At 40.7% G+C, this 14,999-nt stretch overlaps 1 protein-coding gene and 1 long non-coding RNA gene across 2 annotated transcripts in view; one reads left to right on the forward strand and one right to left on the reverse strand.

Annotated features, from left to right (window-relative positions):
• The window catches only part of PLD5 (phospholipase D family member 5), a 381,286-nt gene that overhangs the window by 123,192 nt on the left and 243,095 nt on the right, over positions 1-14,999 (forward strand). The window contains exon 2 of the mRNA XM_049633853.1: positions 5,130-5,266. Coding sequence (XP_049489810.1) covers positions 5,130-5,266 — 137 coding nt within the window. The remainder of the gene's footprint in view (positions 1-5,129; positions 5,267-14,999) is intronic.
• On the reverse strand, positions 4,772-13,880 carry LOC125925101 (uncharacterized). Its single transcript, XR_007458704.1, has 2 exons — positions 13,063-13,880; positions 4,772-8,745 (listed from the first exon to the last, which is right to left on the reverse strand). It is a non-coding gene; the product is annotated as an uncharacterized LOC125925101 (long non-coding RNA).

A 14,999-nucleotide genomic window follows, 5' to 3' on the forward strand; every position in this document is an offset into this window, starting at 1 on the left:
GTCATAATTTCAGTCTTTCACGTGAAGAATATTTTTTTTTTTGTTTCTGTATATTGAGAGAGAGAGAGAGAGAGAGAGAGAGAGAACAAACACATATGCACATGAGCAGGGGAGGGGCAGAAGGAGAGAGAGAATCTCAAGCAGGCTCCATGATCAGTGCAGAGCCCAGTGTGGTGCTCCATCTCAAGAACTATGAGATCATGACCTGAGTCAAAATTAAGAGTCAGCCACTTAACTGACTAAGCCACTTAGGTGCCCCTCGCAAGGAGAATAATTTAACTTGCAGCTCTGTGGGTACTAAAAGCTGCACACATAAAAATAACTATTTTTAAGACTTCACTATGATTTTGTTTAAAAAAAAACTGTCATGGTAAATAAATGAAAGATAATATGAACAATTTTAATTTATGGTTAATTTTTGCAAATTCACATTTTGCCTTTAGGTACATGGGTGCAAATTCTTTTTAAGAATTTATCAAATGGTATAAAACCCCAAGTTTGGATATGTAGTACTTCTAAGTTTCAGATTTAATACTCTTTCCCATTTAGAGGTCATACATCTCTTTTTCTGTATTAAAATGTATTTGATAAGGATATGATAATTAAATATTTTCAGTGTTAGCATAATTAGATATATTTCTTGACCAAGCAGGCAATTCTTTTCAAAACTGTTTTCAGTAAAAACTCCAGTGAAAAGTACAGATTGATGTTAGATAATAGCATTTCAAGTTTTGTTTTCTTTTAATTGGTTGAGCTCAATAGTGAAGTTTAGATTGTAATCATCCTAATGGGTTCTCCTTAAAACTTTGCATTCTTTGGTTCTATTCAATAAAAACAAAAAAGTGTGTTTCAAATTGATTCCTGAATGATCTGAAATAGTCTGTTAAGGATTTGAAATTGAATAAATGTCTTGGTAACCTGAAATTTGGTCTCATTTGTGAGGCTCTAGTGCTGTCATTGGAACAGAATCTTTCACTTTTCATGAGGTTGAAAAGAAAAGAGACTAAAGAAAGTAGTGGTCTGAAGTTATATTGTGATAGTACATTCTTTCAAGGAGACATTTAAACATGAATATCAGAGTCTGAATTTCTCTTCTTTGACAAATTTAAATGAAAATAGCCAGGTCAATTGTTCATATTAATAGAATATGATAATACAGAATTAAATGAATAGAAGTTAATAGAAATCTATGAAGGTTATTACATCAAAGTGCTTCCAATAGCACACAAATCAACTAGAGCTCTTTAAAAATTTTTTTTTTACATTTATTTATTTTTGAGAGACAGACAGAGAGCACAAGTCAGGGAGGGGCAGAGAGAGGATTGAGACACAAAATCTGAAGTAGGCTCCAGGCTCTGAGCTATCTACACAGAGCCTGATGTGGGGCTCAAACTCACAAACTGTGAGATCATGACCTGAGCCGAAGCTGGACACTTAACTGATTGAGCCACCCAAGCGCCCCAATTAGAGCTCTTATTGACTATTTTATCATAAAATTTAGAATAAAGGGAAACAAATAAATATTGTTGTGGGGGGATCATTTCATATTAATGTCACTAGCTTTATTCATTGAGTACCCACTAATATACCTGACATGGTATATTTATGCTGCTCTCTTCAGGATTCTTTTTGAGATAATGTTTAATTATATTGCCTAGGTGAGCCTGGGTGGCTCAGTCGGTTAAGCTTCTGACTTCTGCTCAGGTCATGATCTCACAGTTCATGAGTTCGAGCACCGCATCAGGCTCTATGTGGACAGCTCAGAGCCTGGAGCCTGCTGGGGATTCTGTGTCTCCCTCTCTCTCTGCCCTTTCCCCACTCATGCTCTATCTCTGTCTCTCAAAAATAAGTAAACATTAAAAAAATTTTTTTTTAATTATATTGTCCTAGGTTAGAGTCTCTTCTAGACTAATGTGCTATCACTGCATTGCTTTAAACCCCTCTAAAAGCTTTTTGTTTGTTGTTTATAATCTATAGGGAAATAGGATAAAATGACAAAAATTTTAAATAATTTTTTGTGTTGTAAAATGAGTGGCTTAAAAAAAAAGTTTCTATTGGGAATGCAAATTGGTACAGCCACTCTGGAAAACAGTATGGAAGTTCCTCAAAAAATTATAAGTAGAACTACCCTATGACCCAGCAATCGTACTACTAGGTATTTATCCAAGGGATATGGGTATGCTGTTTCGAAAGGGCACATGCCCCCCAATGTTTGTAGCAGCATTATCAACAATAGCCAAAGTATGGAAAGAGCCAAAATGTTCATCGATGGGTGAATGGATAAAGAAGATGTGGTATATATGCAATGGAGTATTACTTGGCAATTAAAAAGAATGAAATCTTGCCATTTGCAACTACGTGGATGGAACTAAAGGGTATTATGCTAAGTAAATTAGTCAGAGAAAGACAAATATCATATGACTTCATTCATATGAGGACTTTAAGACACAGAACGGATGAACACAAGGGAAGGGAAGCAAAAATAATATAAAAACAGGGAGGGGGACAAAACATAAGAGACTCTTAAATATGGAGAACAAACAGAGGGTTATTGGAGGGGTAGTGGGAGGGGGGAATGGGCTAAATGGGTAAAAGGCATTAAGGAATTTACTCCTGAAATCATTGTTGCACTATATGCTAACTTGGATGTAAATTAAAAAATTAAATTAAATTAAAAAAAGAAGACTCCGGGGGGGGGGATAAAGACACGTCTCTGACTTCAAGAATCTTATAGACTAGTGAAAGACATATAAACCCATAATGAAATAAATGCTAATTATGCAAAAACAAAAACAAAAAACCCACAAAGAACAAACTGAGGGTTGATGGGGGGGCAGGGAAGTGGGAAATGGGTGATGGGCATTAAGGAGGGCACTTGCTGGGATAAGCACTGGGTGTTGTATGCAAGCAATGAATCATGGGAATCTACTCCCAAAGCCAAGAGCACACTGTATACACTGTATGTAGCTAACTTGACAATAAATTAGATTAAAAAAAAAAAAAAAAAAAGGAAAAAAAAAAAAAAAAAACATTTCTTGGAGTAAAGGGGACAATGACCTATTCATGCAATGAGTGTCATGCAGCAGTTTAAAACCATACTTTAAAAGAATATTTAATGATGTTCAAGCATGATCAAGTGCAAACAGCAGAATGCAAAACTATATGTAGAAAATACCAGTATTTTCAGATTGGTAGATTGGTATAGATAGTACACAGGAAAGAAGAAGACCAAAATGATAATGGCGATTTTGTCTGAGTGGGACTGGGTGTGATTTATTTATTTTTTATATAATATTTTGAAAATAATAGTTAACAGCAAACATTTTCTGGTTATACAACTAATAAATATCATTAAAATAAATAAAATTGGGGTGTCTGTGTTGGTTGAGGAGCCTGACATTGGGCTCAATCTCACAACTGTGAGATCATGACCCGAGCCGAAATCAAGAGTCAGGTGCTTGACCAACTGAGCCACCCAGGTGCCCCTGCAGACTTTTATATAGTCAGTAAATGCAGCCTGGCTATTTGCATCCAACCCAAGCAGAGAGTGGAAAAGGATAGGTTGTCAGATTCACATCATCAAAATATGGAACCAAACGAATTGGTTCTGCATCTTCAGATGTATGCCCTTGTAACTTTCAATTAATCCATTCACTTTGTTTATGTGGTAATTATTTCTTGGGCACCTTCCATTTGCTGAGCCCTGTGCTGGTTGCTTGGGTTGCTTGGATATGATAAAACATATCCCTGTCTTAAAGATATCAGGGGAACCTAGAGGAAAAGAACAATGGTTGTGTCTCCCTTGGGGTTTCCCTCACTTTCCTCCCTCAGCAGGGAGTAAGAGAAGCACACAGTGACAGGCAGGACGGGATTTGGAACAAGCTTCTCTTGGAAGGGGAGACCTGAGGGAAAGCAGAACACAAAGACTCCTTAAGGAAACAACCATCTGAGCTGATAGCACCTGGTCACAGGAGCACCTGCATCCTTAACAACACCTTTCTCTAGAATCTGTAATTAGAGGCTGTCCCTGGACACTCTGGACCCTGAGCTTGGGGGGAGGCATCTTGGTTCTTTGGAGACTGTGTGGCCCTAGGGATAAATGTCAGGGAGATGGAAGGAGAGGCAAAGCCAGCTGGTTTCAACAGAGCTCTGAAGTTGTGTGTGCATGTTTGTACACATATATGTATCTCATCACTAACCGAGTTATTCCTGGCTGTCTGGCCAGTGATCACTCTTTCCCCTCCTGTACATAATCCCTAAAAGCTTTGGAAACACTTAAAAATTGTTCTTTCTCTTCCCCATCCAGATTTATCTAATAAATAGAACCCAGGTAAAATTATTTGTTCTGGTGGCCATGGCTGCTGACCAGTGACCGCGGCCCTGTCTTCTGCCACCTATGGCTATGAACCCCTGGAGACAGGGATGTCTCAGAATACAACACTTGGCCCAAAGATAAGGACCTGAGTGGCTGGACCTTCAGCTTCTGTTTCTAAGTGAAAATTGTATCAAGAGTGTGAATGTTGGTTATGATTGCGTTCAGTATTTTGAAATGAACTATGTCAGTTGAATGACCCAAAGGCTGGCATCTGATAGATCTCATTTCTGATCAAGCTGCAGAACTCATCCTGGCCTGCCAGGGGCATCTGTCCTAAAGCCATCATAATAAAGGTCTTAGAGCAAGAGGAGGTTGGGAAAGCCAGGGGATACAGGGTTTGAGCGCACTTTGCGCAGAGTTTGGAAGGTGCTGGTAGTAACAGGAGACGGGGAGTAATTATCGAACCACCCTGTGTTTCATTTTTAATTTGCGCTAATGGGCCTTGTCGTGCTCTCTGTAGAAGATCTTGTAGAAGGTCTCCAGATCTCCTGGAGTGCTTTTGATCAGAAAGGGGAAGAGAGAACTTGTTCAGAAGTCTCGATACAGCACTCGAATTCTTTAGCTGTTCTAAGATACTTAGTGGGGCTTGAAGGCTGTGTTCGGGAATGAACATCAAGATAGCACTTGGAGGGCAGCCCTCCGCTGGCAGTGACGGAAGTAATTGTTTCCCACAGGATTTTGAAAAGCCATCAGTTCCCGACTTTTCTAAGGGAAAGCTGCTTCTCACTTTTCTTTATCTTCTCTTTCTTGACAGTCCCAGCAGAAATGCATTGTGATCTTCGCCCTGGTATGCTGCTTTGCCATTCTTGTCGCGTTGATATTTTCTGCCGTGGACATCATGGGAGAGGATGAGGATGGTCTCTCAGAAAAAAATTGTCAAAATAAATGTCGGTAAGAGGTAACAAACAAAACTTCTCTTTTAGGGGGTGGGCAGGAAAGCCAAAGAGAACCCTAGACAGTGGAGAGAAAATTAGAAACACATGTGATCATCCATCATCCCCTTGGGCTGAAGCTGAGGCAGGAGTCTGTCCAGCCGATGCTCTTACTTTTTAGACCAAGGGAATGAACATGAGCCATGATTTCATTCAATTACAGTTCTATACAGTTTGGACATACTCTATAGGGAGGGATGGTTGACAAGGTGAAATTTTGTACCGTCTGCATTTCTGGAGACCCCTCTCTATGAGGTTTTGGTTTGTTTCGTGATAAGCCTGGAAAAAATGAGTGCCCCAAATGGACAAAGGGCACCATGCTAGCTGTCACATCAAATGGAAGGTAAAAAAGCACCCATCTCAGGAAAAATTCCAACTTAAACTTTGGGATTAAATAAATCAGGGTGTCCTATAAGAAGACAGACATCTCCTCAATCTGTCTCTATGTATGTATTATGTGTCTTCAGTTACCTTAAATAACATTTCTTTGGGGTCATCCCTGACTGGCAGAGCCTTCAGAGCATGGTTTTTATCCCCATAAATCTCATCCAACTGTTCGTAAGCTGCTATTTTTTAAATTTTAGGTCATGGAGAGGGTGTAGGAAAGTGTCAAGGTTGGTGGGGAGATAGATAAGGAGTCTATATTTATTACATGTTACTGCAGAGCTGAAGTTAGGGCACACAACTACAATAGTTAGTATAAACTAGAGGTTATAAATGAATTTTAATTGTAATTTTTCCCTGTGGCAAGCATTAGTCTAAGTGCCCCTCTTTTCTGGCTTAAGATCAACAGCAACTTGGTAATGTGTACATGAGTTTTTATCTTGCATATTTTTCCTTGCGGGTTGAATGTAAGACACAAAAAGTGTCTGGATAAGACAATTGAAGTTTTGGGTTTTTTTTAACCCATGGTACATTACAGTCTAGTTACCAGACAGCAACATTCTATACAGAACAAAGGATACAAAAGAGAAATGAGCATAAATTTTAGATTTATTCTAACTTGTTGGGAAGGGGCTCCTAAATGTATTTACTTCCCAGACTTGATTTGGGAGAAAAACTGTGTTGGGATTATAATTGAAGTGATAGAATGACAGTAGATTGTCACCGTCTTCCTCCTGAATACTCCTGCATCGGTACCTTCTGAGAACCCCATTATGCGACAGATAGAAACATCCGTGGATGAGGGGCCAGTGACTCATCTTAGTCCGTGGATTGACTCTGACCCCTCTCACCTCACTTGGTGATAAAGTGTGCTGGGTACTTCACCTGGCCAACCCCAGCACCCAGAAAGCAACTTTATAAAGGTCAAACTATACCAACTTCTGTGAGACCAAATATGCAGGACCTTTTAACACACATTACCAGGTATTTGTGATTTTCAACAAAAAAAAACGAGGGAGCCTTACAACTATTCCTCTTTTCACTTGTGAGAAGCTATACTTTGATCCAGTTTTTACTTTAAACTCAGACAGGTGGAATTTGGGTCTGCTGACTGCTTCCATTTAAATCAATAATTAAATCCTAATGACTCAACGCTGCTTCACCCTCAATCTGGAACATGTGCTTCCAATTACCCACCATTCCCGGCTGCCTTTCCCCTTGGTAGTGGAATCACTGGCTGGTTACTGGGTTCCACCTCCCGGAGCCAGGTTTTCTAGAACATGCAGCCCCTCCAATCTCCCTCTCTTCTGCAGCCTTGGCCCCTGTTTGTGTGTCTCCTGCATTCTTAGCCATTCAGTAGGTGTTTCTGGTATGCCTGCCATCCCCTAACCTCATCCCGAGGAGCTTCTGCTTTTTTTCCTCTCCAGCACACAGGATGTCGGGTTACTGCAGTTCCTCGTACCCATCCAGTCCCAGTCTCCAGACAACCCATGGCCACACCGTCCATTCTCGGTAGTTCTCATTTTAACATGATGGAACTTTCTCACATAATCTGCTCCCTCCTTATCCAGAGGTAACATCACCTGCTAATTCTGGCACTTTCCACCTTCTCTCGTCCATGCCTAACAACCTCCCAACCATCAGTTCCATCTCTCGCCATTGTACTTCATAACTAAAATTAACTTCCCAAGACCCTAGCCTGCTGTTTTTACCACCTCAAGTCAATAAATCTAATGTCCATTTCACATTATACTTCCAAGTAAGCCTAATGCAGTGAACAGCCGTAGACTTCGAAATCAGAAAGATCTGGATTCGGATCTACATTATAGCACTTACTAACTCTGTAAATTTGGACAAGAAATTAGTTTCACTATTTCATTCAATACCCATTTACAGCACATGGCAGGCGTGAAGGAGGAGCTGCAATGCAGTTAATAATGAGACAGTTGTGGCTTTGTTGCTACAGAGAGGACTTGGGGTGTAGCCTGGCACGGTAAAAGAAGGGACCCTAGGCCTTGGCCTCCACTCCCTCCTGGTGGGTTATGAAGGATATTTTAGAATTGTTTCTCTTAAAAGTGGTAGATTAAAAGAAATCTGTCTCACGAAGCTTTATTGGTAAATTGCATACCCCATAAGAAAGCAGCAGGAAACTCATAATAAGCAATATGTAAATACTCCCCTCTCCTTCCCTTCCACGGTGGTAAAACCCCCTTCTCTCTTCACACCAACTTCCTATTCCTCCCACATCCTCACTTCTCCCGAATCTGCTTAATTCTAAGTGTAGTCTTTGGTTCTGGGGAAGGAAATGAAGACAACTGCAGGAGAATCGAGACTTTATTCAGGGCTGGCTATGGCAAAGCAGTCATCCACCATCACTCGTGTTTTGGCAGAGACTCAAAGGCAGATAGAGGATCTGTTGAGTTTTCTAGTGGAAAAAGGGAAGCCTTTAGGTGTGCCCTGCTAGGACCCTGGTAGGGGTTGTTGGCCTAGGGGAAGCTGGAGGCTGGCCAGCTTCTAGAATCAAGACATCTGCTTGGTCCTGAGTTGGAAGGAGGGACAAAAATTAGGGAAGCTGGTAGTTATTAATCAAGTCCCAGCCATTTGGAGCACAAGGTTACAGGAGTTATTGTTTGGTGTCTTGGACTGTTACTAGAAATAGCCTGACTTCCTACGAGCCTGCCTTACTGCCGGCTGGCTTCCTGGGCTGGTTATTGTAGGCGAGAGGTTGGTGTCTTGGTCAGGCTGATGCAGCTTGTGGGGTGGAGTCTAGTTTTTATATACATGGTCTTGCCATTGTTCATTTGCATATTTAATCTCCCAGTTCTTAGAATCTCTTTCTATACCAGCCCCATTTGTTTTAATTTTCTTCTTCTCCATCTGCTAGACCATGGCTGGTGTGTCCATGATGCTTGATGCAGGATCCTAACGTCTTCACCTGCCTCCTTGGATCTCTTGCTTCAGCCACCCTGCCAGTCCTTTCTGCTGGTTGACTCCTGATTCCACCCATCCTTGTCCTCAGAGAAGCCTCAGCCATAGCTCCAGTCCTATTACAGCCTGTTGAGGAAAGGGAGTTGGACTGTGCTTTCCCAGGTTTCCCCAGACAGGGTTGCCCCTGGCGAGAGAGGAGGGATAGTTTGGAGATGTACCACTGAGTATGGTGTGCTGATGCAGACCTGGCGGGGGACACTGCCCCCTGCAGAAAGCTCCCAGTAGTATGCCAATCTCAACTTAGTGCCTCTGCACAAAAGTCTATCTCTTCGTCTCCCGACCTCCTTCTCATCTTGGCACCGAGCTCCCTAGACTCTAGCTCGGGGGGGCACTAAACAGGATCACATGATGCTTACCTTCCAGGTGCCATTTACCTCCCTGGCCTCCAGTTTCCTCTTTATGTTTTCTCCTTTTGGTGTCATTGTGAAGAGTGCTTGCTGCCTGCTCATTTCAACCTTTGCTGAGATCTTGCTGCCTTGTAATTAAACTCCCCATGTGTTTGTAGCTCTCCTTGGTCCTGAAAGTTGGAAGACTACATGACAGTCTAGCCCACCTTCCCTTCCTGCTGTTGTGATGGCCTCTCCCCAAGATCTCATCCACTGCAGCCTTTCCTACACACTACTGACCCTTGAATAATGCAGGTTCGAACTGCACAGGTCCACTAATAATGCAGATTGTTTTTGATCAATACAGTCCTGTAAATGTACTTCTTTCCCTGATGATTTTCTTAAGAACATTTTCTTCTCTCTAGCTTACCTTATTGGAAGGATACAGTATGTATTACTTAACCGACTGTTGATTTTATCAGTGAGGCCTCTGCTCAACAGTAGGCTATGAGTAGTTATGTTTGGGGGAGGCCAGAAGTTACACGTGGAGTTTTGACTGCACAGAGTTCGGCACCTGTAACCCCTGCGTTGTTCAAGGGGCATCTGTATGTTGCTTTAATTCATCTTATCTCTACTAACTAGCCAAGTAGCCAAGATGCCTTTCTATCCTCTGATAGATTACTACTCGAAATCATACTGCCCACTCAATGTTTCCCTAACTTTTATGTCTTTCTGAAAAAATTTATCTCCCTATAAAAAATATCCTGTTTATATTTTTTCTGACATCTCGTTTTATTTTCTCCTTTTTGTTACTTTGCTGCTAAAATATTGTACTAATAGTAGGTTAGTGATGCTCCCGACTGGCATAATTTTCCACATGCATCTGAAATAGCAGCTGCTCTTATCTTCCCAAGTGTCTTTTAAAAGGCCTTAATTGTGCCAGGAGACAAGATCTTTGACATCAGTAAATGACTTTGACCTATTTCTTTGCCTCTTTGTACCAAATTTCAGTGTATTTTCCATCATTTTCCTTTGTGTTTAATTGCTGATTCAGTCTCTATAAATATCGACCTCTGTGTCACTTGACTACTACAGATGGTGAAGGGCAGATTTTCTGGTTTCTTCTGGAAAACTACATCTCAGTGGGCTCAGGGGCATCACTGCATAGTTAAGAATGGCTTCACCTGCCAGTTGAGACTGTATACATCCTGTGGTTTGGCTCTTTTATGATTTGCTGGTGCCTCTAATTATAATTTTATACCATTCTTGCAAGAGATAAGTGTGCTGTGCAGGTTCCCACACAACACATCCCCAGGGACCAGTAGGGACACTGGAACTTACATCCAGGTGCTGTTCACCTGCAGAACACCTGCTCACATGTGCTCTGGCCACCCTTTCAGGTAAGAGGCCTCCATTTTGTATTTTTCAGCTGTGTCTCTCTCACCTCTCATCCATTGCTGTGGGTCATTACTTCCCCACTCAGTAGAGACACCATTATACATTTACTAGAAGGACTTTTCTTAATTACATCTCCCTGGTAAATGCACAGAGAAACAGTCCACATCCTCCTCCTTCTCCACCCCAGGCCCAATTCCTATAATAACTTGGCAGCTAATTTCTGTAAACTATCATTAACTGCATAAACATAAAATTGGGGTGGGTTATCATTGTCTTCTAATCATGTTGATTGACACTTGCTCCTGGATCTCCTCACGCTTGTCCCTCATCCTCCTGAATCAGCCACATGTCTGTGTGGCTACTGTCCTGGTGGGGCTTACTCTTGCCTCCAAATCTGCATATCCATTTGAGCTTTTGCCTACTTGGCCTGAAGCATGAGGGATTAGACCAACAAAATCTACATCTATGATTCCTACTGTTCCTGAACCTGGGGATTTTCTTTAATCCTAGTGAAAGGACTTGAGTCTGCACAGATTGGGGCCCATGAAATATCTAAGCCTGGGTAACCAATGTATAAATTACCAGAATGGTTCACCATTAAAGAGTGGCCTAGACCACCACAGGAAGTATAGCAAGAGCCAGACTCACTTGGTAATATACCAGCCCTCTACATGTGCATTTTTCACATCTGCTTTCTAAATTTTTCAATTTCTCTATTGAAAACCTGACTTCTCTGTTTTATATTTTCTTATACTTTGTTTTACGACTTTGTTCCTCTGATCCACTATTTTCTTACTTAAAATAATAAACAATATCTCTACACATATCTATATTAATAACCCAGTTGCAGCTCTAGTGTAGGACATCCATAATTTAGTCCATCAATATATAACATTTCTAGAAAACAGTATTGAGAAACTTTTGTGCATTGACAATCACTTCCTTGTGTTTTGTCCTTTCTCTTTTGAGTATCATGACCTTACAGCTATCTTTACAGACTCAAACTTGCTTCAGTGGGCTTTAATCATTGTTTTCCCTTTAATTCCCAAACTGTCATTACTTGGCCAGTGGCAGCTATATTTTCTCCTTTTTGACACTATTCCAGATATCTCTGAGAGCAGCTTTGCTTTCTGGCCCCATTTTGAATTTTCTTGCTCTGGGATATGGTATTATCTACTCTCCAATGAGCTCTGGTTCCTTTTTTGTGAAGAATTCTTTTAAAAACCAGAATCTAGGGGTGCCTGGGTGGCTCAGTCAGTTGAGCGTCCAACTTCAGGTCAGGTCATGATCCCATGGCTTGTGAGTTCAAGCCCCACATCAGGCTCTGTGCTGACAGATCAGAGCCTGGAGCCTGCTTCAGATTCTGTCTCCATCTCTCTCTGCCCCTCCCTTGCAGTCCCACACACTGTCTCTCTCCCTCCCACCACCCCCCCCTTTCTCTCAAATATAAATAAACATTAAAAAAATTTTTTTAAAAACAGAATCTAAGTTCTAGGGTGTCATTAGATTGTCCCACAAGTGTGTTGGTGGTAGATAAAATGATACCAGAGGAAAGGTGCTTTAAATTACTTTTGTGACTGAGCAATGTCCCTCACTCCTTCTTTCCCTTCCTTTTATAGACATCAGAACAGGGACTGTGGGGCCAAGTTATCTGGGTTTCAGTATGGCTGTACCACTTAGGAGATTTGCAATCTTGAGCAAGTTTCTTGATTTTACTGTACCACTTGTTTTTATCAGTGTAATGAAGATAATCATTTTGTCTTACTTGAAAGACTTCTGGAAGGATGAAATATATTAATGCAAGTGCCTTTCATACAGTAGTAGCATCTGTCATACAATAAATGCTCAGAAAATTGGCTGTTAACTCCTTTTATGAAGGAACACGAGTTCATGCCAGTGTTCATAGCCTCTTTAAAGTTTCTTTGTACTTTGCTCCAAAGTAAGGAAGAGCTTATAATCCATTTTCCATTCTTTTCTTAAACTACAAGTTTTTCCATTTATGTACATTAACTTTGAATTATCCTGCTTTATATTGACAAACCCAACGATGTTTTTAAATTAGTTTCTCCCTGGGGCGCCTGCCTGGGTGGCTTAATCGGTTAAGTGGCGGACTTCGGCTCAGATCATGATCTCGCGGTCCGTGAGTTCGAGCCCTGCGTCGGGCTCTGTGGTGATAGCTCAGAGCCTGGAGCCTGTTTCAGATTCTGTGTCTCCCTCTCTCTGACCCTCCCCTGTTCATGCTCTGTCTCTCCCTGTCTCAAAAATAAATAAAACGTTAAAAAAAATTAGAAAAAAAATAAATGAGTTTCTCCCTAAATTTCTCCCAAATTTAGAAGATTCCATTTGGTTTTTGGCTTCAGTGTTTGGTATCCGAGCACTTTTCTGACTGTCTAAAAAGGAAGAAAAACTTTAATCTACATCTGCATCTGAAGGGAACATCAAAGAACTTAAAAGCCTAGAGCACCTGGTCCTACAAATAGATTTCCAATGTACCAACCCAACAAAAATGATGAAAGATAGAATAAAAGCAGAAACTTGCTCTAAAGCTTTTGTTTTACATCCTTCCCCGGTTTCTCCATTTGAGCACACAACGAACCTAGTTCCTGTATAATTTTCTTGATGTGTTCTTCCTTTTATAGTGCCAGTATCCATTTCTTACCAAATCATACAAGTTCTGAGGAAGGAGAGGAGATGGTACTGTGTGTAGCACACTCTCTTAAACTGAAGTGAGCATGTCACCCATTTCTGGTCGGCCCCATCTTGCCTCCTTCCAGTTTTGCACTTCTCTGTCTTTCCTGGAGCCCTGGCCTTCTCCTGAGTCTCTGATCAGAGATTATTTCATTGACAAGATGGCGTCCACCTAGTAGAACTCCTGCAGCTTGGGCCTTCTATTGACATTCTCAGCCCTTCTGTCTCTCTATTGTCTACTCCACTAGGTCAGAACTCCCTGGGAACCCAAGATCCCATCAGTTTTTCTCTTTTGCATCTTCTTCAGTGGCTCACACATTAGGACTGAGCAGTTCCTCTTTTCTAATGGGCAGTGATTTTGTGTAAACACAAGTATAAATTATAGGAGTGTACCACTCATTGAGATAGTATGTATTATCTAGATTAATTTATTACTCTCCATGGTGGAATTTGCTTTGGGGGAATAACTAAGGATTATGACAGGAAGCATGGAAGTTTATAGATTGTATACTTAAAGGCCATCACATGGAAATGAGTTAGAAGAAACCTGGGGAATTGCTAAAATTAAATAGAATAATCTGACACATAATTTTTTTTTCTAACTAGCATCAAATAAACAACTTTTATAATAATTGGGAATGGAGGGAGGCCTCTGGGTAGCTCAGTCAGTTAAGTGTCAACTTTTGATTTTGTCTCAGGTCATGATCCCAGGACACTGGGATCTTCCTCTCTCTGCCACTTGCTTGCTCTAAAAAAAAAAAAAAAAAAAAAAAAAAAAAAAATAAATAAATAAATAAAATAAAAAATAAAAAAAAATGGGAATGGAGGGCAAATTCTTGGTTTTAAATGAAGGAAAACAGAAGTTCTCAGACTTCTAAATTCAGATATTTTTGTTCTTCTGAACTCTACTCTCATATGAAACAGCATATACCAACATCTTGGTTTCACCATTGGGTCAAGTAAAATTCAAATTTCCTGAATCATTAGAGATCCGATAGCCCAGGACCATGAAAGTGCCATTTATATTCCAACACATAAAATCTCAAAGATTGTTTTTAAAATAATCTTTTATCTTTAACATCTAATGTTTAAAGGAAGATATTTGAGAGAGTGTGATACTTGCTGATGTCTATAATTACCACTTTGGGAAGCAGCAAAGCTAATTATTTCAAAGTTTTAATTATAATGAAGCTTAATATATGATTAACGATGTTGACATTTCCTGTTGCCACGTTTGTTCTCCAAAGAGATAATTTGAATGTGGGATATATTTTTCAAAAAGTTCACCGAACCCTTGTAGGCACAGCCATAATTGATAATCATGAATAGCTTAGGGGACAGAAAACACAGCTGCCTGTGCAGGAAAAGCCTGTCCAAGTGACCAAGGAGAGCTTAATCCTTATCTGAAGTGAGAGAAACATTGACCGAGGGTGTGGGGAGAAAAATAAAAAGAAAACCTACGTGGGTATGCTTGGTGGATATTCATGTATTTGGTTATAGACCTGTAATTAGAATAACGTGGTAATCAGAACTTTCAATTAAAGAAATTGCCAGGAAAATCTGTTACAGAATTCACTGGAACTCAGCTTCCAAAGTCTTATAACTTTTGGTATTGAGGACAGCTTGCAGGTCGGGAATGTAGCATTTAAGAACAGGGTCATGTTTCAGAGGAGAGACTTAGAACAGTGAGTCTGGGAGAGATAGCTTCGAGCAGCGAAAGCTTCTGCAATCAGATCGCAAGTCCGAAGTTGGTTTTTAGATTTGACTCACATTTGATGTGGTGATGTGTCTGGAGCCCTGAACTTAGGTGCAGAAGACCTGGAATCACCCCGTTCCTGCCTTCAACAGAGCTGGTCACCTCATGGAAGCTTCCTCAAGGAAACTAGTCACCTCAGCATTCTCATTTTA

This window comes from Panthera uncia, chromosome F1 (genome assembly GCF_023721935.1).
Source record: "Panthera uncia isolate 11264 chromosome F1, Puncia_PCG_1.0, whole genome shotgun sequence".
Lineage (NCBI taxonomy): Eukaryota > Metazoa > Chordata > Mammalia > Carnivora > Felidae > Panthera > Panthera uncia.